Raw genomic sequence first — 27521 nt, forward strand, 5'->3', positions numbered from 1 at the left:
ACACATAACCTTTGTAAACAACAAAATACCTAAGAAATTGCAAGAACAGAATGAATAACTGCATGATGGAAGGAGGAAAACAGGCTGCATTTTCCCATGATCAGCAACATCTTCTGATCAGATATTAGGCTAAAAAAACGAAGAGAAAGTAGCAATTTTTTTGCAGCTCACAACAGTCTGCCCAACTATCTCAGCAACAAATATATGCCTGGTTGATCCTGCCTACCTACAGAAAAATGAACTAAAAAAATGAGGTGCAAGTGACCTTGGGGAGCTGAGGTATCACAGAACTATTTGTCTTGATTTTAAGGCTCCCAAAGAAACCCCATACCATTATCCTTGCATGTTTGGTGGGTTTATTGTGAAAAGCAGGGCACTGGAAAACATTATAAAATGTATCTCTGAACAATCAAAGAATAAAAGGTTTAATTTGTTTCTTTTTGTTTTGATTGCAACTCCTGTCCTTGTCCACTGAATTTGCTTTTTCAGATAGAGAATTGTGTTTGTGCTGTGGGCATTGTCTTTGAGCAGAAGGCTTTTATTTCCTCAGAAATTATAATTAGCCTCTGGTATTAAATAAAATTAAATAATAAATAGTCTTTGGAAAGACTAAAAGCACTTTCCTCCTTAATAGCTTACATCTTTGTCTGTGACAGCTATTTCATTAATTTCCAATCACCAGGGAGCTCTCAAGAACAAAGACTCAAATTGTCGTAAGAACAATTAGACTGAAAAAGAAATGAGAATTTCATTGTTTTCTCCTACAGAAAATTACAAAATAATGAAAAAAGCCCAGCTTCTCGCCCTGTTTAGGTAACCTCCATACTTCAATCAAATCCACTTCTGTCAGTAACGCTGATGTTTTAAGCCCAAACTTGAAGCATCAAAGAAATTGCCCACTGTTGTTATTAAAAATACAAGTCAACAATCACCCTACAAACGAGGAACTGAAATTATTGGCTAACCAAAACACATTTTCTGGGACAATGTATTCATTTGTTTGGTCCACACAGGAAGAGCCATTTGCTACTGAAAAACATCTGCTTTGTGTGTAGGTGCCTGCTGTTTATTTACACACACATTTCTCAAGGTATCCGAGGCATGGAGCCCACGGACAGGTGTGTTCTCAAGCAGGGAAGTGCACACACAGCTCAGATGGCTCAGCCTCCACCAGGGCCTGCCAGCACCTCTCTCTGATTGTGCACATCTACTGCACGGTGCTGAGACAGCAGGCAACAGCATCCTGGAAGCTGCTCCCTCTGGAGAGGATGCACAGCGTATCTGAAAGCTGGAAGATGGCAGAAGAATGAGGGAACTCTTGGCACTGCTACAGCAGCCAGAGAGTGCCAGGGCACCCTCCTCCTGCAAGGACTGCACTCTGTGTGTGTGTACTGAGACACATCTCAAAATTAACCACGGCATCTCCAAGTTCAGCAAATGGACAGGCCCAAGGAGCAGAGCAAACCACAAAGCAATACCTTCCTTAAATACCTGTGAGCACTAAAATAATCTCTCTGATCTAAAAATCTTCCAAGTGGTTTAAAGTTCAGTGACAAGGCTGCCCGCAGTAGATGCTGCACCATACCTGATGCACAGCACTGAATCCTGCAGAGTTTGTCAGGCCGTTGGCTCCCTGGTAAATCCCTGCTGTGCCTGAGGGAAAGAGCATCACAGTCATAAGATACAGCAGCAATCAAAGTAACAGGGTATGCTCATTCAAATGTTTTCCAACAGGAAGTAAAGTACCAGCCCACAACAAAAAAGTATGGCACAAATCTGAGGCTGTAAAAACTTTGGGCTGTTACTGGCTTTACTGACTGAAAGGCATTCATTACATACACTAAAGCATGGATTACTGGGCAGGGAAACACAGCTGGAACACAAGGATTCAGCCCAGATTTAAAATTCAGTTACTTATTTTTACAGTAAGAAATGGAATAGTATTTTTTATCTTCTCCTCCTGTAGGAAAACCCCTCAGGTTACATTTACATCCTCCCACATGTGCTGTTTCCTGCATGGGTATCCTGGCATGTGTCCTAATTGATCAGGTAGCCAGGAGTTTTCAGAAGAAAAATCTGTTCCCTGGTGTTGCTGTTCCCAGTGTGAGAACAATATTGCTGAGATCTCTGGGACAGCAAGGTGCAAATACATTTTTTCATCCTGGGATATTAGGATGAGAAAGGATGGACATGGTTCTGCCCCAAGCAAAGCAGCTGATGTTCAGCCAGGCTCGCTCAGCTGGAGGAGGCACCACCACACAGATTTTGTTTGGAGAAGTAAATGTTCAGGTAAGACCTACAGGAATGTTCTGTCTTTGCCTCCCATCAGGCCCGTGGTAGCAGAGCTGTAAGCTCTCACCACCTCACAAGTTCTAGCCTTGATTTAACCCCGCTCCATGCTGGGTTTGATTTCAGTATTTCACATGGTATGTGATTTTGGTGCTGCCTGGCTGCACTGGGCTCACCTTGGCTTCATTCTGTCACCTCAGTGTACCCCCAGACTGAGCCCTAATCAGGCATTTGGCCTTTTCTTCTCATCTGCCTTCTCACATGTGAATGCCTTTGAGCAATGCTGTTTTAACCATATGACACTCTGCACATCTCCATGTGGCAACCAACCTCCAAAAGTTCCACTTGCTTGTTTTTATTTTAGGACACCAGATTAGCTGGGGAATGGACAGCTGAACAAACTCCACTCTGCCAAGTGCAGCTACACAGCACATGCACTGAGAAATAAATCTCAAGCCAAAAAGAACCATGAGAGAGAACTCTGCCCTCCAGAACTAATTTGTTGCCACATGTGGTCTTTAAAAAGAAAACAGCAGAGAGGAAGAAAACAGTGCAGGTGACTGCCAGGTACCTGGGTCTCCCCAAGAGCCAGAATGTGCTGGCTGGGAGCTGAGCCAGTGCAGGTGGGCTTGGGTGATGCCTCCTCCTGGCATTCCTGCCTTGGAGGCAGCTCTGGGTGGATCAGCTCCAATTCCTCCTGCTTCCAGCAGCCCATATGGGGAGGCTGCCCAGAGCAGCATCCCTAAGACAGAAACACACTCAGCTCTTTGCATTTCCCCGCTTCCCACCCGTGACAGGCTTCTGCGGGTTTTCCAAAAGTCACAGGTATGCAGCAGTATGAATAGATTCCTGTGGTAACAGCATCTTCACCACTGCGAAGGAGAGAATAGAGCCCCAGTGCTCACAGGCAAAAACAACTTTCACAGAAGACAAAACAGCTCTTGTACACCAGAGCTCGGAACAATACAGGGGGGAATTTTTGATTTTCCTAAACTGTCATTTAGAAACAATCCATCATCCTTTATTAAAGCTGTCAGGAGGGGGATGAGTTACCTCGAGGGACTCACGCTTAATGTGTAAATTGTGATGAGAACATGTTTATTGCTGTGCTACCTGCACATGATACGGCAGCTTCCTGGTTTCCAAACAGTCAGAGAGAGTGAGGAAAAGGAGGGATTGGCTCAGTTGGATTAAACTTGCTCAGAACTTTGCAGCAGCTGTGAAGAGCCAGTGTGTCCCTGCACACACCATAAGTGAGCAGGGAGAGAAGGGCAGGAATGCAGGGATGAGAGGAAGGGGAGTGACTCGTGCTCCACAGCTTCCCACAGTGCTCTGACTGCACCCACTGCGGTGCATTTTACACTGTGCTTCTGTAAAAGATATTTCTGCCACTTTGGATGAGCTACCCAAGTTCTGGTGTCCCTACAGGCCACTGCAGGCCAGGGGATTTTCCAAAGGAAGAACAGATTTTTTGCCTACATACTTAAATATTTGTGAAAATGCTGGAGACTGGTATTCCCTATAGACTGAAGCTCAACCTGGCACCACAGGTTTTTCTCTTCTTCTGGCTCCTGTCACTGCATCCTGACCAAGGAGGACTACCATCTCAGCACTGTTTGTCTAAACTGAGATCAAACACAACCCTTTTCCTTGCCCTCCAGCAGTGCATTCAGAGCACCCCCTCCCCACAGCACACCTTGAGAGCTGCTAAGCTCAGTATGTCTTGGCAGCTCAGTGCTACAGCAGAGTAACTACAGATAAGGACACGGGGGAGAACCAAAATCAGTAAAACCTTGGAATTTCTTCCCAGCTGAGCAAGGATGAAAAGCTGGGAGAAAAAAAAAAAAAGAAAAAAAAAAAGAAAATAGAAAAAAAAAAAATCAATTATCTGCACGTAAAAGAAAGTTCTTAAAGACTCAGGTTCAGCAATATTTGTCTTGGGAACTATTATAGCTCAGACCCTGTTCCACTTCACAGGCCAGACTGGAGAGACCATGTTTTCAATGATGCACCCTCAGTTCAAAAGGCAGGAAAACAAACAAGTGCCACAGGCAATGGAGACAAAGAGAAACCCTCTCTCTCCATAAACAGAGAATGAGGCCTGCTGGTCACAACTTCTGTGATCAGCCTTGTAGAGTTCAGCAGTTCAGAACACATGCCAGAACCAGCCCCAAATGTTTGCTTTTCCTCCTTAAGTTGTTGGTAGGAAATAAACACTTCCATAACAAAATGAATTCTGCCAGGTGCAATTTCAGTTTTGCATCAGTAAATTTTACACTCTAGAAACAGGAAAATTATCAACAGATATTGCAATTTAGCCCTATTTCCCATGTAGTCATTTCCCCCCTCAAGCACTTTCCCAGGTAATAGCACTTCTTGTAATATTCAGAGAAAGACTGGAATGAAGTTTGAAAGTGGTGCAATGCGGAATGGGGCACTCCTAGGAATCCCCATGATAAGCAGTGCACATGAATGCCTGCCCCCCTCCCGCTTCTGCCTATTTCTACAGAACTTTTGCTTTCACATATATTGGCTTTTTTCCATGGACCTCTGAAGACAACACACACTCTCAAACTGAGGCTGATTCTACATTTGCAATTCTGTAGAGGTGGTGGGAGCAAGCGATTTGTTTCCATCTATCTTGGTAGCTCAATGCCAAGTAATTGCATTCAAACTCCCTGCAAATCAGAAACAAGCCCAGGATCTCCCCCTTTGGATCTTCTCCATATGGAATATGGCTCACATCTGTGTTCAATCAAGCCAGTTGCTAAATGTCACAATGCCCTCATTCACAGGTAGCTTAAAGAACATTTAGCTCATAATAAAACAATCTGAACTCTGAAGCAGAGCAGCTCTTCAGATGTGTGGTACTGTAAGTGTTCTGTAAAGCATTTCTATCACACACACACTTGCACGGAAAGACACCGCATGAAAGGCGCCCACATGCCAGGCAGAGCCAGTGCCATGACTTTTCCTTGATAAGTAGATGTGGCCCTTCTCCACGTGAGTGTCCAAGGGCAACATGTACAGAAAAACTCTTTGTGAGCTGATTAATGTTCTATTCCCCTTCTCATACAGATGGATTTCATTTGCTATGCTCCCTTCATTCACTTTCTAATTCAAGCATTCCAAAAAAACCCTATGCCATGGTCAATGACAACTTCAATGGTGCGTGATCTGACCCGTGCTCCTGCAAAAACTTTCATGCCAGCTTCTCACCCTCTACATCTGTCTTTCAGTCACTGCAGTATCAGGCTTCCCCTCCTTGCCAGGTAGGAGCAAGTAAAGAAAAGAAAGGAATATTCATGGTTATTTTCAGTGTATTCAGAACTAAGCTCTGGCATCGCTAAAAGAAGAAAAAAAAAAGGTTTTTTTCAGCTTATGAATGCACAGTATGATACAGGAATGCTGGTGTCTTAGGGAGTGGTGATTATGAAGACAGGATGGGCCTGTAGTGTAGTTCAGATCAAAACCACAGCAAGCTTTGAAAATCAGATTTGTGTCCTTGTCCTTCACAGGTCAGAGAGGCCCTGACAACAGGGAGGTGTTCTCCAAGCCTCCTGCACTGCTCAAAAGAGAGTAAGCTGCTATAATTAGAAGAACAGCTGGTTTGCACTTTCAACATTCAATGAAATACCCAACAGTCAGAGGAGGAGATGGCCAGGTTCAGCACAGGTTCACACAGTTTCAGTGTTTATCACAGCTCTCTGGGCAGCCAGCAGCAACTGAGTCCAGGAACACTTAAAAGATGCAACACTGAGGGTGGCTACCACGGGCGTTTCTGTTTGTGTCTTGATTTAACATCCAAAAACCAGAATGATGCAGCTCAGACCTAAGCATTTCCTCTGACTTGGAGATGAAACGCACAATGGTTCCACAGAGAGTTCTCTCCAAGGATTATTTGACCATTTAGGACTAATAAAACAAATGCCTGCAGGGGTCAGCTGAATTGCATGGTATTTTACAGGCCTGCACACAATGGCCTGTGCATTCTGACATCAGGAGTCTGTTTTCCTGCAGGAAGCACTGCTGATGCAGGGAACGGCCCCAGCCCACCTCCCTGCACAGTGTGCGTGGCCCTGCTATGAACAACATCTGCCTGAAGACTTCCGTGGTCATTCAGAGAGGTTCTTTGCAGTGCTTTAGCTCTCTGACAAGCTAATGTTTCCTGCAGTAAATACTCCCTTCTCCAAGCTGCTACATTTTTAGTGAGAGGTTAAGCACTCATCAAAATTACCTCCCAGCAGCTATACTCTAGTGCCTCGTAAGGTTCCAAATCCTACAACATCTGCCTGCATTTACTGGGCAAGAAGACTCATAAAACCTTGCATGGTTGTCAGCTGTGGAGGCATTTCAAGACGATCTGACCTGTTAAAGGAGAAGAAAAACTCAACCCATATGTACTTTGCAGCAGATTGCTCAACTGTTTGCCATTAGTGTAATGAACGCTTCCCCAAAAAGTCTTGTATTTCTCTCTGGAAGGGCTCAGACAGCGCAGGGAAGAGCAAACTGCATTAACCTAGATGAAAAGCATTATTCTACAATGTTACACCACTTGACATCAGCAGTGTCTGGTAAAGGACATTGCTCCCAAAAGCATATGAACACCTCCTGCACATGATACTCTCAGGTACAAAAACCATTCCAAGTAAGTCCATTTGTCTCCCACCACAACCCCATGCAGTCCTGTCAGCCTGACCAGGTGCTTGAGGGCACTTTGAATGGTGATATAAAACACATTTCACGGTTCAGTTCTTCTGAGCTGAAGCTCTTCCTCTGCTCCTGGGAGTACTCACCCACAGAGCCTCAAAGAGCTTTAATAAGTGATGACCAGAGCAGCTCTAAGAGCCTGGCTTTTACCACCCTTTTGAGCTTGGTCATCTGTACAGCTCAATCCAGATCAACAACGGTGTTGAAAGTGCTGGGATGGTTTATAGTTCCTCTCAGGATTTGAACCATGGGAAAGCAGTTAGATTTTACTGTACTCTGAGAACGTGTTTTTAACCACTTCTATCTAACAATGCTACAGCCACAGAAGGAAATCACACTGGACTGTCTTCAAAACAAATCACAAGGAAATGTTTTGGGCCAAAAAGTGAACATCCTTACAGCAAGGATGTAGACTGTTTCCATGCAATACCTTGCAGAAGAAAACAACCAGTAAAACGGACTTTTTGGGTGACTCCAGGGACACCAAAGAATAAAGATTCCTCTAACTGCAGTTTCATCCTGGACACAATCCTCCACTGGCAGATAACAAGACGTAATAAAGCAAAGCTGGATTTTCCACCTCCTATGCTAATTAGTGGCCATAAACCTCCAGGTCCCAGGTCACCATTCAAATCTAAGTAGCCTTGTCACATCTACTGTCATGCCATTCTTGCCCTGTCAGCACAGCTGTTATTTAGCAATTCTCTTCCTCTTGAGCAAAGTAAATCTCCAAATACCAGTGGAAAAGAGAGAGCTGGTCAGCACATTTCCAGTCTTTGACCCATTACTTAGGATCCCTGAAAGTCTCAACTTTAGTTTAGATTCAGGCATTTGTCTTGAGGCTTTTCCAGCCTCCGTGCACCGCTTCAGTACTGCAGGGGCTCCAGAAGAGCCACAACAGAGAAAAATGAAAGAAACTTGACAACAGTAGAGTGATCTTTGTCCTGGTAATGACTTGTCAGCATCAATTAATCTGCCAGTTACAGACTTTCTAAGTCAAATTTTTACCCTCCTCTTTTTATCTGTGCTAACTCAGTGGGCTCCCTTCAGACAGTGCAGGTGTTCTCATAGTTCCAGAGGTCACAGTACTGCAGTGCAGAAGTGTCAGAGTTTAAACCCCGCCAATATAAACAGAAGGGGCATCCAAATTACATATAAAAAGGTCCCTGCAAGAGTATTATCCACTGCCAGCAGCACAGTTCAGACACCCCTGAGCTGCACAGCCTGTGCTGACTGAAGCAGGGTCAGGCTGAACTTGTCCACAAACATTATCCCAGCCTCTCATCCTATGACTGAATTCTGTTTTTTTCCACCACAGCATTACCTCACACAGTGCCTGGAGATGAGATGGAACAAAAGCAGTACCAGTACTGCACAGCATCACCAATCTGATGTTTCCTAACTTTCAAATGCTTGACTATGTAGGTATGATGTTTCTTGATACAGATTTTTATATGTAATTTTACACTAGCTCTTCTACTGCCCTCTAGACATTTTCAAAATCATTAGGTATACTGAATCAAGTATTTAGTGAAGCTTCCATAACATTTTAGCATATTCTTTGCCAAGTGCACTGTAAGCTGAATAATCAAGGCCAAGTTCATGATTTCCCTAGCTGCTACCATCCTATGTTTCTGGATTATTTTTTTTTATATCCTACAGAAACAATGAAAATAAAATCCACAAAGAAAAGAAAGTCTCTGTGACATCCAAACATCTCTGTAACTGTTTTCTGTGCTGATTTTGCTCATTAACCCATATTTCAAGATTTCTATCTGACCTCACCAATGCTCCCAAGACAGTCAAGCTGCATGGTAGGGAAATGTCACTTCTTTCTTCTCTGTAGATGCCTCCTTCCTCACCACACAAACTTTTCTCTATATTTTCCTTATCCAGTCCCTTTACTGCCTCGACCTTACTGCTTCTCTCTGACTCCTGATTGTCACAGCTGCTGCCATCTCCCCAGTGCCACCTCTGCAAGCCTGTGACAAAGTCACACCAAACTCTCAAGGAGACACAAGACGCCTCCAAAACAAACGCTCTGCCTCAGAGAAGATTCCTGCTTTGACTGTACCAGTCAATATTTGATTTCCATCAAATGGCAAGAGCTAGAGCAGAGCTGTCCCCTTGGGTAGCAGTAGCACGGATTCTTGCAGCCTACAGTGCATCACTGTCAACACCTTCGCCTCTCCCACAGACTTCCCTCTCCTAGAAATCAGCTCCCTTTAAAACAAAGTAAATGGAGCACAGTCAGCCCCTGGTGTTTAAAAATCTTTGAAAGGGAGACTGTGCTGTTATTCTGAGGAACCTTGTATTTACACTGCAAAAAGTGAGGTCTGACCCCTCCTGAAGAGAGGCCTCTCCCTGCTGAACCCACCACGGAGTGCAGCACAACTTTACTGCCATGGTTTTAGACTGCAATTAATGCAAACCAGCTGTGAAGCAGAAGCTTTTGAAAGACGCTGCTCGTTTTCTACTGAGGTTTTAATTTTATCAGTCTAAGGCATCTGAGTGACAGTTTGCTGAGAACATGCTCTCACTTTCCTTTATTTTTGGGACTTCACACGGACTCACTCTCTGGATGCCAAAGTGTGATCCGCACTTCTCAGGTGCAGATTGAAATTTCATCACTGTTTTCATCACAAACTACTTCAAGAATCGAGTTTAAAACTAACCATGGACTTCCTTTGTAAAATTCATGCAGGCAGAGGTAACTGCTCACGCCAAATTGGTATTTATGACCTCGTATTAAATTTTTAACACACAAATTGGCACACAATTGCAAGAAATTCTGGCATCTCTTGGAAAAAAAAATTGTCTAGATTATCCATATATCAACAAGGGTCAAAATGTTTTCAGCATAAGGAAACATTTTAATTGATTAATTATTCAGATTTTACTTGTTCTCAGGCCAGGAGAACAATTCATAACTAATTCATTCCACAAACATAAGCAATATACATATAATTAATCCATTTTAAGTCAGTGTTGCAAAAGAGAAATTATAATTTCTATTCATTCACTACTTCACAGCTCATCAGAAGGGCTCTACAAAGAAAACAAATATTCAGCAGTAGCAAAGGATTTCACTGCATAGGTCTTTGGTCCCAATTTATGTCTGTCCCAAGCTCAACACTGCTCTGCAATTCCTTGGCAAATGAAAGTTATCTTGGTTACATAACTGATTTTTCCTTTGTAATGTAAAAAGTATTTTGTGGGTAGATAGATTTGGATATTAAAAAAACCCAAAAAAGCAGTCAAATCTTTTCCTGCCCAACAACAGCATCCACAGTGGTCTTTGGCCACGGTTTTAAATGTTGTGCAACTTCATAGTTTCATACCAGCTGTCATTTCAGCAATTATAACTAAAGAGCAAGGCATTGTCTAGGAATTAATGACAAGCTGAGAAGAGATGGCCTAATGTGCAATCAAGGGGTAGCACATGCTCTTGCAACCACAGGAAATGCTCTATAAGCTGGCTGTTATTGCACTCTCTGCAGAGCTGATGGGTTTCTCAGTTAGCTAATGTGCTGGCATGATTTTCTCTTTGTATTTTACAGAGCTCACTAAATGCTAAGTTTCTTATATTCCAAAGATTTCTCCCCCACCCTCAGCAAAGCGCAGTTTCCTCAGCTGCCAGTTAGGACAGTAAGTTTTTGGGGGCAGAACTGGAAGATAATCTTTGTGTCTCGTGTTCAATTGCTATCATTGAATAATAATTTTACCACAAGTCTGAGCAGATCGCTGAACTGCTAAACTGTCAGAAAATGGAAGCTTAAAAAAATGTGATAAAAAGCAAAATATATTTCTAATACCAAGCCCGGGGTGTTTGGTAATTTGGTGCTGTAATTGAACACTTACATGAGGATTGATTAAGAAATGAAATGGACCTTGAAGAAATATTTTTTTCCCAGCATGACAAATTTACCACTTTAAAGGCAAAAATCTAATGCAAGATGTTACGTCCTCTCCAGATGCATGATTCTAAAAGTGAGTGCCATCCCAAGACTGGCCACATGCATATTTCAGATCTCTTCACTATGAAACAAATACTTTTCTAAATGCTATAATGACATGGAACAACCCTGCACACAGCACTGGTTAAAAAGAAAATGAAGAGAGGAAAAAAGTCACTCCTTCAGAGCAAATATGTGAATACCAGATTTCAGTCTGAATGCTACTTGAAGCCTGATGATATCCATTGTTACTTGGCAATTAAAATCTTTATTTCAATCCACAGTACCTTGGCAATACAGTTTTGAGTAATTTTTACGAGCTATGGAACTTGCTAATCTCATCTTCTGTATTTGTCTATGTGTGTGACACATTGCATTAGCTATCTGCCTAACAAACTCTTCCACAATCAATTTTGTTTCATGCTAGGGAAGCATGAAAATAGATTTCTGCTTCTGGCTGGCTGTAAAATAGCTCTTTTTCTTTACTACTTACTGACCAAAAGGCTGTTATATCTTAATTTTTGCTCTACAGTGGATCCTGTTCTTGCTCAAGAACCAGGATACAACCGACAGCTGGAGCTCAGGATGAAAAGCTGAATGCTATCCCTTTACACCTGCACCTGTGTTTGTCTTGCAAGCAAACAGACCTGAACAGAGAGCAGAATCTGCCTTCAGAAGAACCATTTACTGCTCACAGCCTCACAGGCATCCCAGCCTGCCAGCGCTGCTGCCAAACAAACACCAGAGCAAACAAACCAGCAGCAACCATGCTGGCACTTCCTGAAGGACAGCATTTGTCCTAGAGCCCTGGGAGAAAAAAATCTGTCACCCAAGAGGGCGTCTAACCCTTGGTGAATGATGTAGCACCTACAGTGGGCACTTATTTGCTGCTGTAACTCGTATCTGAGGGGACAGTGAGGAGAAATCACGAGGAATGAGCAATCTGACCACTCACCCTCACTCACAGATGAGATAATTTTGTTGTTTTGGGAGCTGGTCCTCAGTGGAGGCAAATAGTACAAACTTATTTCACTAATGTACCTGAGCTATTAACACTTAACAGTACTTGCAGAGAATAGCTTAAAAAAGAAATCTTTTTCCTTGCATTTTGTAATAGAAAACTGAGCAGCAGTTGGAGATGCCTTTTCTTGCTGAGCCCCTGACCTTCACCCTCTTCATGATCTCTCTTCCCACATGATGCAAAAAACATTTTGTCCTTGAACCAGGAGTTAGAAGCTTGACTCTGAAAGCCCCCCTGAACGTTTTTATAAAAATATATTGATAAAAATCTGCCCTTTTCAGCTGGTTTAGCCCATCACCAGCAGTCCCAGTGGTGTTGGAGCTGGGTGGCAGAGGGAGCGATCACCTCCCAGCCCCCAAGCGCTGTGGCGTGGGAAAGCCCTGAGCCCACATTCCTTGGTAGCACTCAGCACAGGAAGGCTCCTGGCTCCTCACTCAAACCTTTCACTAGCACTCAGCAAGTTAAATAAACCATACAGCCAGGGAGCTTCAGACTGTTCCTCTCACAAGCAAGGAGAAGAAGGGTGGAAATATTTGTTTACAGGAAGACACATTTACTCCTGCTCCCTGTGCCTTGGAGTAAGCACCTGCCACTTGCAGAAACTGTTTTCTCCTGTTTTCTTCTGCTTTAAAGGCTTACTGAGCTGGCTGAAACGATCCTCCTGGAATAAATATCTGAAAAGAAGTGATTTTACCCAACAGCACAGCATTCCCCCAGGGCACATCCATGCTCATACACATAGTTCTCCTCAGCCTGTTTTGGTACAGCTCATGGCTGTCTCACTGTTGTTTCCAAGTGCAACATTTTCAAGCGCTGATGCACAAAATTTGCTTGAACTGAACAATGGGGGCACCTTAAAACCTTCAGACCTAAGCAAGTCAAGAGTCTGCCTTCTCAAAAGAACACACGTGGACGTAGGACAGATGAAACCTGTAGGACTCCACGTGACAAAAAAAAACCCAAACCCACCGGCTTTTTGTTTGTTTTTGTTGGTGCCACATCCAACACGGGTGTCTTCAGCATGTGTATTCAAGCCCCAAAAACCACCTTAATGTAAGAGAGAACTTGCTCTGACAAAACCAGCTGGTGACAAAACCAGCCAAGGGTCAACTCCTAGTCTTCAGCTTTCTTAGTTAACATCTGGAATAAAATGGATTTTACCTTGTTTTCCCTGTTCTTGTAACTGTTCAGTATTTTAGTTGTTCTCAGACTTAAAATAAAAGTGGATGTGTATGTCCACCTTTCACTTTCAGGATTGGGAAGAATTAAGGGAGTTAAAAGACAGCTTTTCAATGGGGACAGCTAAGCATAATGCCACAAAAGGACCTTTTGCATAAAACCCTCAACAATACCCAAAAGCAAGCGAGACTTGATTTCTCTCCCCTTCCACAGCTTCCACAAGAGTTTGGGAAAGCCACACAATTCCTCTTTGGTTTTCCAACCCTTGAAAAATCTCAGAGGGATGGACAAAGACAACGCAGAGCTTTATCCTCTTGTGCATTCATCTCTCCTCAAGCAGTCACTCTCATCTCTCTTAGTACCAAGGTATCAGCTGTTAAAAAAATAATAGTAGGGAGAATATGCAGCAGTTTAAGCACAGAGCAGTTTGTTCAGGTCAGCACAAGGCAGAAAGAAGCATAATACTGACAGGACTGTCTGCATGAAGTGTAAAACCACCTTTGCTTTGCTTCCATCAGAATGCAGGAATCCACACCAACACAACAATCCCACGTATGCAGCCACAGAACTAATTAAGAAAAAGAAAACACCGTTTCTGCAGAAAGACAAGGCTTACATTGATCACAGCTGAACAATACTGTTAAATCCAGCCCCTGAGCCAGAAACCAATGCCCTGATGAGCAGAACAGATAAATGGAGGCGCTCCCTCCTTCCCTGCGCTGACTGCCCGCACCTACAACCATCCCACTGCAGCTGCAGGAGGAGAACTGGAGCAGCACGGAGCTGTGGGACCGTGATGGGACTGTGATGGGACCGTGATGGGACCATGATGGGACCGTGAGAGCCCCAGCCCATGGTGCCAGGCCCGGAGCTGCACTCACCGTGCATCTGGTACGTGTAGGGAGCCTGTCCCGCCGCCGGCGCGCTGAAGCTGGAGCCGTAGCTGAGGAATCCACTCTGTCCTGGGGAGTGGCTCAGGCTGTCCTCCGTCTTAATGCCTTTAACGCACAGGGGGAACCAAGAGCAAAATGTGAGCGCTTGTCATATAAAGATGCAAAAAAAAAAAAGAGCAAGTGTAGGAATTAAGGCTTTTTTACACTTTCTTTTACACACACGCACACGGACATACGTATATGTGTTTAATTATTTGCATGACCCAAACAGGTCTCCTAACAGCCAAACAAATTAATCACAAAATTTATTTGAGTCAGCTACATCCTGTATCCACACCCAAATGCATTTCTGCTAAGACGGGTAAACAACCAAGAATAATACCATTTTCAAAACCAATTTCTGAACGTACAGTTTTGTTAGAGAATTGAAGAAACTCACCGACACATAAATTTCCTGAAGAGTTATCAGATGCACGCAATAATTAACAATGGAAAAGGACCTTCAGCAAAATAACCTCAAGACTTCTGTTCTCAAAAGTAATTTTTTACTTGCATTGCATTTTCAGCTTTGGTACCAAAACACTTATTGGCAAGTCCTGCAGGAGGGTTATGATCTACTCAGTTGGATATAACAGTTTAGGAACAACAGGTAAACCCTGTAGCCACAAAAATCTTTTCATTTCTAAAATCAGGCAATTAAACTGACAATTTACAGGTGGAACGGCAATAGCTGAATTAAACATTGCAAGATGAAACCCTTGCTGGTAATGAAAGGAGCTGATATTTTATTCTGAGATGCTGCTGAGATTGTACAGCTGTATTATTAAAATAAACAGCTCAAAGGTGCAGCATATTATGAACCCTTTGGGCGTGATCCTTCCCTCCTTTGCATCCTATTTGCACAATAAAAGATGGCCATTGGATACTCCCTGGGTGCTGGGATAAAACAGAGACCCTGCTGATGTTCAGGCCTTGGATTTACACAATTTCCATGCTGTTGTCATCTTTTACCACTTGTAGGCAAACTTGTAGACAAGTTGAATTCAGGTGCTTTTCCCCAAATAAGCTCCTTTCTAGCTTAACTAGAAGCAGCAAGTGTGCGCTTGCTCAGGTTTGGCGTAAGTTCTCCCAGGTAATGTTTTCTCTAATAAAAATCACTTATTATAGCTTTAGGTGAGAAGAACGGCGATGCAGTTTGAGCACAAGCTCATAACAAGATGACTGTGAAAGGCAGGAAGTTTATGTGGACAGTCAGGGGACAAGTGCTGCTGCAAGTGTGTGGCTTCATCACTGCTGGGGAAGAGAAGCGTGTGCAGAGAAGCCCCTCTTCCCAACATCCCCATCCCGTGCTCTTCTACTCCATCAGCACTCCCCAGGCCAGCATTCAACCCACCCACCCCAATCACAATCAATCTTCAGTGAACGGGCCTCTTTGGAAGCCTAAAAATTGTTGTCAGACAGCAAAATAACTTAGCACCAAATTAATTTCCACATAATGTTCTGTTTTGTCTAGAAACTGGCCGAGTTTTACTTTTTGTGCCTAAAAACAATACAGCTTCATTGTTCTTGGTTGTCAGCCAGGTGGAGTTTTTCATATGCTGTGCTGAGTATCTTAGAGAGGCTGTAGGGGCTGGGGGAGGGAAAGCGCTGCTCAAGGATGCTAAGAGGTCACCCACAGGATTTATAAGCAGCATATGGGCCTGACACATGCATGCCCTAAAGCCTCTAGGCAGTGGCAAATGGCTCCCCTTTCACCTGCTCTAACAGGACAACTGTTCAGAGTTTTCCTTGGAAGTCAGCCAGCTGATGCAAACACACAAATAGCTCCAGGAAAGGGTCTCGAAGCATTCCTCCCATCATCGTGGCAGAGCTTTGCCTCTGCCAAGGCCTTTACCCCAGCCTTCCAGAGTGCTGCACCAGATCTCCCTTCAGTAAAAGCTCTGCCTGTATAAAAACTTCTTGTTGGGAAGAGATACTGTGTTTGCCAAATAAACAAAGGTGTTTAAGGGCAAGAGAAAACTGGAGTGGAAACAGAACTATGAAGCCATTTTAATGGTGCAAGACTCAGCCCTCAAGGGGCAGCCAGAAGTAAGAAGCCCAGAGCTTTCTGTTAAAGAACTGTACCTAAACAAGAGCAACATCTCCTTGGTCTTTAGGAGTGGAAAGAACTTTCAGCTTCCTCAGGAGCTCGGTATTCCCATGCAGAGCTTGAGGACACTTAAGGCTTGGTTTACCAGGCATTCCTCCGTCAGGAGCGCTGGTTTAATTAGCTCCCTGTGCGAATCCCCCAGCTGCTCCTGCCCAGCACTGTCTCCCCACAGCTGTTGGCAAGGCTGTGCAGAAAAGCAGGGAACAAAGCTGACTGGGGTTAGAAATGTGGACTGCACATAGAGCCAATAACCGTCCATCTAAACACAAACTCTCTTCCGAGACCAAGGTACTCTGTAACATCTCACCCATGCCGTATTCTGCTCTGCATTTTGCTTCTTCTGTAATAATATACACAAATTTTTCCTCAAAGTAGCCTGTGTTATTGAAACTTCAGGAAGAATCAAGGATGGCAAAGTGAAGCTTTCATAAATATCATATTTACTGTACTTTGTCTAGACAGTGAACCATGGGAACATTCAGGAGCTACTACTCCTAGGTGGCACATCCTACTGAAACTGAATCTCTCACAGTCTACTACTGACTTGCTCCAAACTTACCTAGCTTGCAAAAACATAACCCATGATACGGAGAGCTGATAGGTTTAAAGCTGATATGGTACAAAGTAAACCTAACATTTTTAAACTCAGACTTTCCTCTAAGCCTAAGAAGACACCGTTGCCGAGACTTAAGTGACACTTCACTCTACGGCATAAAGACCTCAACTCTATTTTGCCAGCAGCAGGAGGACGATGCCCTCAGAGGCACCGGACTCTGGAGTACTCACTGTAGGAGGGGATCCCGTAGGGCTGCCCCGGGGGAGGATAGGCAGTGTAGGCAGCAGCCTGCTGGATTCCCGTGCTGTACTGAGCCTGTCCATACGCTGCCATGCTGGGGAAGGACGGGACTGGCACTAGACGGGGGTAATGTCTGCTCAGAACAAGAAAACAGAAGGGTTTAAGGCAATGCTTGCTGTACATAATCTTCAAGAGCACAAGCAGAACAACTTGAGGCACCTCGCTAAAATAACACTCAGCACGGGATGCTGAATATTTTGGGAACGTGGCATTGACTGGACTGAAGCAGAAGTTTGTTTTATGAACTACCGGATTAAGCCACCTAAATACATGGTGACTTTTAGACAGTGCAAAATAAGTGGCAAGTTAAAAAAGTGAAACAAAATCAACACTGATTTTTCATGTTTCATTTTGAGTTTGCCGAACAAGCGAGTGCGATGGGAAACCTCAGACATTTCAACACATCCCCTCTGTGGGCACCCATAAACACAGCAATATTCAAACCGATAAGGTTTGGATACCCCAGGGGTACAAAAACACAGCTCACTGTACCTCAAACCTTATTTCACTCCATATCCAGGAAGATTAAGAACCAGCTACTTCACTGTGCCAGAGACGTGCGGGGGAACAGGTGGATGGGCTTAGGGCAGATGTTTTTCTAAGGTGACAGAAGTCTGCACAAAATGGCTGCTCAGCAAAACACGGATTTTAAATTACAGCACTTGGCACGAGCACTCACTTTGTGGTGTACAGATGGAGAGGACACTGCGGTGCTGCTTTGCTGCTGCCTGGAAGACAAAATTAAAGGGTCTTAGATTTTCATCGTGTTCTGTTCTATGGCCAAGGTGATCCAAATTTTTTTACCGTTGCTGGTTTGAGAAAAATACACAGGAATCAGAAGACTTTTTATTTTGTAGTTAACAGTCCCAAACTGAGGTAGGTAAGATATTCTCTGCTTAACAACCAATATAGATTTCGTTTTTAATTGAGGGTGATATCAGTTGATTGAACTACCAGTTTCTTCGTCTCATGGGATTGATATCAGTCGTGAAGCTGGGCTTTGAAGCAATGACTCATGCTAAAGGCTATAAAAGCCAATACTATGATTGCTGAAATGATTTAAGCTCACTGCACATTTTTATCTTTTGCTTTTTTTGGTACTCCCCTAGACCATGACTCACTTTCTTTAATGTCCATTAAAATAACAAATAATAGTAAATATTAAAAATACAATGCCATAAATCTTCTTAATTTGAATTTTTTGAGTTAACTATGGCATACCTTATTGAACTACCAGCAATCAAAAAACTGAATCAGTAGAAAACCTATCACACGTTATATGTGCAAGATGCCTTCTAATGGACCAAACAGTTGTGTGCTGTAACACTACCAAAGAAAAATGTGCCATCAGCTTCATTCAGAGATAAATTTACATTTACCTAATTCAAAACTAAAAAAACCAAAACCAAACAAACAAAGCTAAATTAAAACCTGCAAGTTGCCTTCAAGTTATACTGAAAACATTATATCAAAATACCATCATGTACATTTTGCAGGATGCCTCCACATTTGCCATCCAAACTTTGCTTCTTGGCTCCTGGCAGCTGGAGCTGCCGTTAATTCAGTGCTATAAATGCCAAAACACTCTCACAATCATCAATAATGACGAGGCACCACTGGTTCAGCCTCTGTGTCTCCTGGCTGCATCAATGCACACACCAGACTCACTGCACATGGCTTCTCCACCCACCTTCAGTGACCAAAACAGCACAATTTCCTTTCAGACAGAATGTTCAGACATTGGTCAGCTGGCAAATGAAACCATTTTTCATTTAATGGAATATGCAAGTACATATAAAGTCTAAATACATCAAATAGTCCTAAGGGATTGGGTAATTTGTGCTGTAAACATGGGCAGAATGACCAAAAAGATCCAACATGCCCATATCTGAAATGTTTGTTTGTCCTGATTTAGATCTCTCTTGAATTTTTTATTTCACATACAACCCTTTTCCACAACATTTTATATGGCTTGATCATTTTACACTGTAACACAGATATTACACCAAACAATTTTTAAAAACACTGCTATTTCATCTGGTAACTTTTTAGACTATATTTCAATAAAAAATTGCATCATCATGAATCCTTACTAAAAATATGAATTACTAGTATCATTCTTTTTTTAGAATGTTAATTTAAGTAATTAATGGTGAAACCTATACAGGCTTAATCACTTAACAGGATCACCCTAATCACAGACAGAAAAAAACCCAGAAAGACTCTTTCTTCAACCCCTGCAACCCTCCAACACCTCAGAAAAGTAAAACCCACCTGCAACACTACCTTGCTTTCTGTACCTGTAAAATGTGGCACAGTAATCTATTTCCCAAGCAACAGGCAGAAAGCTTTAGTTTAAAATACTGACAAAGGACAGTGTTATACAAATGTACATATTACTGACAAAGGATAATGTAATACACATGTATTTATTCACTTACACATCCACAGAAAAAAGACTGAGTTTAAATCCAAAACTGGGTTTACCTGAGTCACCTTCAAACTCAGAATGAAAAATTTGCCTTGACTTACCTGAAAGACAACAGTTTAGAAAATTAGATTTTCAGACTGTGAAAACAAGAACTACACCATTTCTGCCTGTCCCTCATTACCAAACAGAACTGCATTGAAGAAATAGACATTTTACAATTCATTTCTTTAATTCTTAATGGCTTTTACATCAAAAAACCCCAGCAGAACAGTTTGAGCACAAGCCTCATTTCTCCTCTCTTTGAAAAACACCACAGCTTGAAATTTTTTATTTTGGTACAGAGCAAATAAGTTTGCCAAGAATGCCAAGCAGGAATTTACTGTGTGTGAATATGCAATATGCTATTGTCACTGACAAGAAAAGGCAAAGCTGATCCTACAGGCAAAATGTGCACTTAAAAATTATACTGATATAACTGCACAACTCATGATGAGCACCCATGAAAACAGCAGGCAAGACAGCTACGTGGACATCTAAATGAGTAAGTACTGTGACTAGACTTGCTAAATTTAATACTTTATGCGTGATACAGAGCATAAATTTGTGTGCATTTATTACATTAAGGGCTCTGTCAGTCTGAGAATTGTCAAACACACAAGTATTTTCCTGCTCTTCAAATTAACCAGAAGCATTTTCAAGGGAAAGAGCACAATCTGGGTAGCCCATGGGATCATTCTGTAGAAAAAGAACCACCATAATATTTCTATAAGAAACAAATCAACATGAGCTGTCACTGGCAAACTGGCGTCCAACAGTACAGCTCCTGTGTTGGCTCTTATTTGTATCACATAACAAAAAACAGTTCCTGCACCAAGATGTTTACAAAACGATGTACCTAAAAATCATTTCTAGCTCTAATCTTTTCAGCAAACAGGGAACATTTAAAAGGATGTTTCCTTTAGGCTGCTATTCCTTCTACTGCTCTTGCAAATAGGCAGTCACGATGGGCGTGATTTAACCATGCAATTCCTAATGCCTGAGCAAATACACAAACAAAACATCTCCTGGGCTTCTAAGAGCCTATAAATGAAGGGTTAAACATACTACTAAAACATAATAGCCAGTGCCTTTTCCTAACTCCCCTCTAACAGGAAGGCTGACAGATCCTGACCGCAGCAAACAATAGCTGGGATTGTACTAGCAAGAACTAGTTCAGCTGCATCACTTGCCAATAATTTTTTTAGCAGATTTAACATTCTTCTGTTTCCTTCACTTGAACAGTATGATGGGGCAAGGGGGGAGAAGGAGGAGAGCAGATAAATTTCCATCAGAGCCTCAACCACTGAAAGAATTTGTCCCTGATACCTGCCAAATGTGAAACTCCAGAGCAGAGACCAGCAGGGCTGACCGTGTGGGGATGGCAGCAGCGGTCTCAGGGTGATGCAAACTGGGGCAGAGCTGCTCTGGCAAGAGTTTTTCAGGCTGCTCAATGCATTTCTGGGCCTGGGAGCCCCCACAGCCCCCACCTTAGCAGCAGCACAGGCAGCAAAGCCCAGGGCTCACGTTCACACCACCACTGGGGCTCCAGCAAAAACTACCAGGTCTACACAAAATACGGTTTACACCTGCAGTTCTTCCACTGGAACAAAAATCTGCACATCCATGTGTGCAAACGCAGGCACCAACTGTACAGAGACATATATTTACATATGAAATGTTTCTGTTCCATCTGCATTCAAGCCACTGTGGAACTAAAGGATTCAACCACAACTGGTGAGTCTAAAAAAAAAAAAAAAAAAAAAAAAAACCAAAAAACAACTCAAAAATCTCAGATGCTCACTATTCTGTAGAACTAATTGCCAGAAGCAGAGGCCTTGCAGTGGCCAGCTCCCTTTGGTTACATACATTCATATATGTTATGTTAAAGCAGCAAGCAGAAGAGCAGCCTACCTTCTATGTCATCTGGAGCCGTGGCATAAACGTGAGAAAGGTTAAGCTTCAGTCTGTCAGGGCACTCTCTATTTACAGTCAGACTGGGTGATATCACTAGATCTAGCATTTCCTTATACCTGAAGGAAAACAAAGGAAAAATACAATTTATTCATTAATTATGCATGCTTACTAATGATTCAATTTTTTTTTTCCCTAAGAGTATAAATATTAAAGCTGATTACCTAAACCCAGGCTTCATATAAATTCCACATAATATTCACTAAAGTTTTCATCAAAGGGAAATGCTGAATTAAAATGCAGTACTTGCTTCCTTGGAGATTACATCCATCTGATTAATGATTTCCCTTTCTTCCTGGATTTTGCCATACAAAACCTAAATTCCTGATCTCTCCTATGTCATCAAAGCAAGAGTACACACACCATTGTCCAGTGAGGCTGCAGAACAGACTGTAACAGGCTGAAAATGAAGCTGAGGGCAGTTAAGATCATTATCGAGTCTTACAAGGTAATAAAGCTGGTACTGGTGGCAGGATCAGCTTTCCAGGGGACACCCAAACCAAGCACCCAGTTACAATGTCCTGGCCATTAGGTGGCAGTGACACAAGGACAGTCCCTTTCACATGAGCAACTTTATCTGATGCAACCAAAAATTTCAAATTAGCCACATCTAGGACTTACATCCCTGAAGAAAAACCATAATTCTCCATGTGTGCACATGACCTACACCACCATGAAAGCTTACAACCTCTGCATTACATAAACAGTCCAGAAAAGAGGACTAAACCATTATTGCAGACCATATGTATAAAATAAACAGGTCTATTTGTGTACACACCACCATTTTCAATCCATGTGCCTACCTGCAGCTATAGACCTTTCCAGCCGCCTGCTTCCCTTGGAAGTGTTGGATGTCTTGGATGGGTACAAAATATGTCATTACACATTAGTGTTTGCAAGTTTTGGTGAACACAATGGGGTGAGTACAATAAGGTCTGTTGCATTTGATACCTGCACAACTCCTTTTATGCAAGGCAGGTTTCCTTGAAACCTTTACTCCCATAATGTTCTCCCCTAGTTCCCTGTGCAAGCGATGCCTGCGTCTAGAAAAACCCACCAGGCAAGGAAAACCTGGATTTAAATCCCTCAATTAATTGTCTTAATTTCTTTTTAAATACACACAATGCAATGGAAACCTACTTGAATTTTCCAAAACTAAACTTGCAGCTTCTGGTTGAAGCCCAGAAGAGATGATGATCGGAGAACTCAAAGGTTCTATGCTGCTCTTTGCTTTCCACGGCCACACACAGCACAACCTTAGTTCAGTTCCCAAGTCCCTGGGTGGAATTAGGGCTATTAGGGGAAAGCAGAACAGTGCTCTTGGATAGAGCAGGGCCTGAGCAAGAGCAGATGGGGCAGAGGGAAGTGGGTGGTGAGTGGATCCTGGCTGCAGCTTGCTCAGGCTGCCCTTCCCTCATCGCTGAACGTGCCTGCCAAGGCAGCTGGCACATCCCTGCTCCCAGGCTGGCACCTCTCTGAGCTGGACGATGCAGGTGGCAGGTGGCATGGCAACACCTGCCAGGTAACAACCCAGAGCACACCTAAAACACCCCAAAGTTAAAGAAAGCAGCACATAAAGCTGAAATCTTCAGGCTTCTGCAACACTGATCTAAGTGCGCATGGAAAAAGCCAAGAGGTTTGTTTTGATATTCTGTTTAAATACCCCTGTATGGCTTTACCAGCTCTGAGAAACAGAAAACCACACGGTTTTTATCTGAACTTCCCCAGTCCCTTTTATAAAGCCTGCGAGTTCCTGCGAGGGAGGGAAAGTATTGTTAAGAACAAGCACAAACCAGATCATTTCATCTGTAACTAAAGAGCAAAGACCAAAGCTAAATTCATTTTCACTTTCTCACCTAACAGCTGCCCAGACAGAAAAAACGTGAACCCTCTGTGAATTCACAGAACTACCAAAAATGGGCATGAAGAGGCATAACCATGTACAGTGTTCACAAGCCCAATCCTCCTCTCTCCAGGTGGGATCTGGGATCTGGGATCTGCATGCCTCCCTTGGAAATCCATGTGGGTATCTCATCACCAACACAGCCTCATTTCCAGAGGCTGGTAAAGGCTTCCCAAGTATGAGCCATGAAGGAAACCTAATGAATGACCTCTGTGGTAGAAATGCAGTACTCTGGATCCAACACCTCTGTCATCCCTTTGTCCCCACGTGCTACCTGCTGCAGATTTGCTAAGGAAACAAGAGCAGCATAAAAATCAGCCCTGCTCTGCAGCTGCATCTTTGTTGTTAGTGGCTCTCAAAGGGTTCCACCTTCAGGTGTGTCCTTGTAAGAGGAGCACAATGGGCTCCATCCCTGCAGAGCTCTTCAGATCCAAACTGAAAATGCAAATGCACAGGGCACATACACCAACCGTGCCCACGCCACCAACGGCGTGGAAATGCAACAAGGAGTCAGATGTGTGCAAGGACACAAAAATAGTGCCCAGGTGTAAAAAATCCTACCCAAGGGACACAGCCCAACGACAGAGCTGAAACAACAATCCACAGCTCCTCACTCAACTCAGAACAGAGCTCATGAGAGGCTTCACTCAGCACCCAGAGTACTGCAGAAAGTTCTGCTCCACCTGGTACCAAGCACAGACTGCAGGGCAGTCAGGGATGGTCCCAACCCTTCTGCACACTGAACTTGTGCCACAGCTTCCTCCCCAGAAATGCCTCATCCCACTCTCTTCCTGGCACAGCCAGGCTGCCACACAGAAAGGGCTCAGGAACAATTCTGTGATGCTTCTCAGTTGGGCAGAACAAGCTCTGGCTCCTAAGGCTCTCTGAAAAACAGCAGGGTGGGCAGGGGCTTTTTTCTCAGAGGAACTAGTTTATTCAAATCCACTGGCACCCAATTAAATTTTGTCCGCATGGCTGAGAAGGTGGGGTTCCATTTTATACAAGCTTTTCCTTTCCCCTCCAACCATCTCAGTTCTTTTCCCCTCACTCCCTTAGTGCTATCCCTGAACGGAGGAAAAGCACTGCTGCCCCAGATCCTGTCAGGCTGGGGCTGCTCCACCTTGTTTCTCAGATAACACATGCCCTTCAGCATAATCCAAACCCCCATCATTCACGACACTGCCCAGACTGTTGCCAAGTGAACAGGAGCAGATGTTTAAAGGGAAATGATATTTTATAGTGATTAATGCACTTTAATTACATCATTGTTCAGAGATTTCATTAGCTACTCTCTGCCTGATGATTTTTCTACTGGTTTTGTTCTGTTCACTTTCGTATTCAGAAAGTCACATCATATTTGCCTGTATTTATTCTGCAACATTTTCCTGGTTTTTTCAGCCCTCATTCTAGTTTAGAGTACGTATCAGTTGCATGTACAAACAGGTAACTTTCCAGAGAACTGCCTGTCTGGCTGTGCATGTCACGTATGAGTGCTGTTAGTGGCTTTGCCTGTTTTGCACGCACCATTTACTGATTTATTCATGTGCATTTCTTGCCTATGGACCTCTTGACAAGAGTTTCTGAAATTCCAGTTTTAATGATGGCAAGCTACAGAAAATAGTCAAATAATGGAACAGAGCTGGTATTTAACACAGTAAATGACATGCTGGAGTGCAACTGATGAAAATATCAGGTCTTTGTTTTCTTTTTAGAGAAAAAACATTTTCTGGCTTAAGCATTGTACAGTAAATCAGTAATAAAGTTTGCTGAATACGAGCTTTTATTAAAACCAGTGATGGCAGCATCTAGCATCTGACAGACATCTGGAAGAGCTTTTGGCTTCTATAATTAAGAAGAACCTTGTGTGAATTTGTTGCTCAGCTTTTCCATTAGAATCCCCTACTCAAACCCCAGCATTTTGCCCTGAAAGTTAGCCCACGAAATCTCTGCCAAAAACAAAGATTAAAACTTTTTTCTAACATTTAGGAAGGAAAAAATAGAAATAGATGTATTTTTTTTTTCAGTCACTATGAATCTAGGAATGCCAGATTAAACAATTTAAGGTTTCAGATTTTCGACTGAGGTGTTGGGGCAACTGGCAAGTCCCATATTCTTTCACAGCGATGTTTTGAAGGCAGTGATTCCAGACCCCAAGTCATGACAGTCAAATGTGTGCTGAAGATCAAACTCCGGAATGATCCCATCTTTCTCCCGCAAAATACTCAAAAATGGGTGTCCAATGCCTGGAGGGACCCGGTGTGCAGACTGAGTCTGCAAGGTGATGAGAACTCCACGGGTCGTACTTGGAAAGGGTGGAACAGGAAAGCACCACGGCACTGTGGGCAGATGGAACCTCACCAGAGCTCTGCCCAGCACAGCTGACAAGCCAGAAGGCACCAGCAACAGATCAAGGAGTCACCTTCCAAAGCCTGGAGCTCTGCTGCTCAGGCAGAACTTAAATCCTCAGTCTCCTCCCACTTGTTACCAACATCCTCCCCACAACACACTAAAGGCAGCTCAGGACCACTGGCACTTCCATCCTCCCTGCGGAGACAGTGCACTTGTGCCTGAGAGTCTGCACTTTTCACTCATCTCCACTCCATTTCTGGGGTAAGAAGACAGAATTCTGCCTTCAAAATGTACCCGGATGGCAGAAAAAAAAAACGTTCAAAGGAGAACTTTCAGGGCACTTTCAGCACATAAAACACCTGGGCAGTATCAGGTACCAGGGTAAACTCAAGATTAAGAGATTTCAGGGGGAATATGAGCAAGGAAGAGCAAGGCATATTCCCCAAAAGGATAGCAGCTTGCAGGAGGGCATCTGAGCAGCAGAAAGGACAGTCAGGAGAAAAAGACACAAGGCTGGGGGTGGGAAGCTGGCATGGGTGTGGGAAAAAAGGAGAATGAGCTCTGCATCTGTCATCGGTGAAGGAACTGAAGAGTTGGGAGCCCTGCAGGTGAAAAAGACAGAACTCCTCCTCTTGGGAAAAGGATCTGCCAGATCCTACAGTGGAAAAGACAAGTACTTCAAGGGAGCGAGAAACTGCAAAGTTTGTCCAGAAGGGGAGAGATAAATACAGAAATTTATGCTCCCTGCAACAATCCCATGCAATGATTTTCTCAAGAATTTTTGCTTGTATCTGGATGGAGGCCAAATACAAGCTTAAACCACTGGATCTTCCTAAATATATGCATATGCCAACACAGAGCCCTAGGCAGGATTGGTACAAGCCAAGCCTTCTGCTTTTAGCTCTGCTGGGAAGGGGAGGAGCAGAGACAGAAATTGCAGCCAAATTGCAGGAGTAACATTTTTGTCTTGCTTCCGTGACTTTATCTGGTTTTAATTAGTTGATCAAGTGCTTTCATCTTTCTACCCTCCTAAAAAATGGTGCAGATTGCTAAGCAATACTTCATGACTCCAGTGGTACTCATCATTAAAAAGATGGCAGTCAGATTCCCCAGTTTATTTCAGAAGTGAATCACATGCAAAAAAATTTGAAGATGGCTTTCTCACTCTCTGATTCAGAGGAACAAACAAAGCCCATCCCAGCCCTAAAAAGTTTGGGTTTAGTTCATTCCTAGTACATTCCTACTCCTAATACAAGATTAATTTTTTCTCCCATATGGATAAAATTTTCAAAAGCACCTGCTCTGCCTCATTAATTTTCATCGGGAATTAAAACATCTACTATTTTAACTCCATGGGAAGCATAGCAGCTTAGGCAGCATTGCCAGGACTTTTGGTAGCAAAATTCTGCTCCCAATTTTACTTTGCTCCTGTACAAAAATAAAGGAATCATTCATAAGCAAAGAAAACAGTATTATCTTGCAGCCACCTTCCACATGGTATAATCACAGGGAATCTCCCGCACCGAAGACTTTGGCTACTTCTATCCACACATTTCAAAAGCAGAGGAAAGTAATTTCATTTCCTCTGTCAGTGCATTCCTCCCCACACTGTTTGGACGTTTTTCCTCTACATCTATAATAGATGCTTTGTTCCATTTCAAAAGCTCAAAAATGCTTCGGCAGGTGAAAGCCACGACCCCATTTTCTCTTTTATAATGAGCCTTAGTTCATCCACAAGTACATCTGATAGACTCAGGCAGGAGAAGCCTGAACAG

At 43.1% G+C, this 27521-nt stretch overlaps 1 protein-coding gene across 5 annotated transcripts in view; it reads right to left on the reverse strand.

The window, feature by feature from the left end:
* EYA2 (EYA transcriptional coactivator and phosphatase 2) overlaps positions 1-27521 on the reverse strand; it is an 87623-nt gene that overhangs the window by 28998 nt on the left and 31104 nt on the right. For all 5 annotated transcript variants that reach the window (XM_040079866.1, XM_040079864.1, XM_040079867.1 and 2 more), the window contains exons 2-6: positions 21435-21553; positions 17733-17781; positions 16984-17126; positions 14037-14153; positions 1586-1653 (exon numbers count right to left, since the gene is read on the reverse strand). In XM_040079866.1, the coding sequence (XP_039935800.1) occupies positions 1586-1653; positions 14037-14153; positions 16984-17126; positions 17733-17781; positions 21435-21553 (496 nt within the window). The remainder of the gene's footprint in view (positions 1-1585; positions 1654-14036; positions 14154-16983; positions 17127-17732; positions 17782-21434; positions 21554-27521) is intronic.

This window comes from Hirundo rustica, chromosome 16 (genome assembly GCF_015227805.2).
Source record: "Hirundo rustica isolate bHirRus1 chromosome 16, bHirRus1.pri.v3, whole genome shotgun sequence".
NCBI classification, from domain to species: Eukaryota; Metazoa; Chordata; class Aves; order Passeriformes; family Hirundinidae; genus Hirundo; species Hirundo rustica.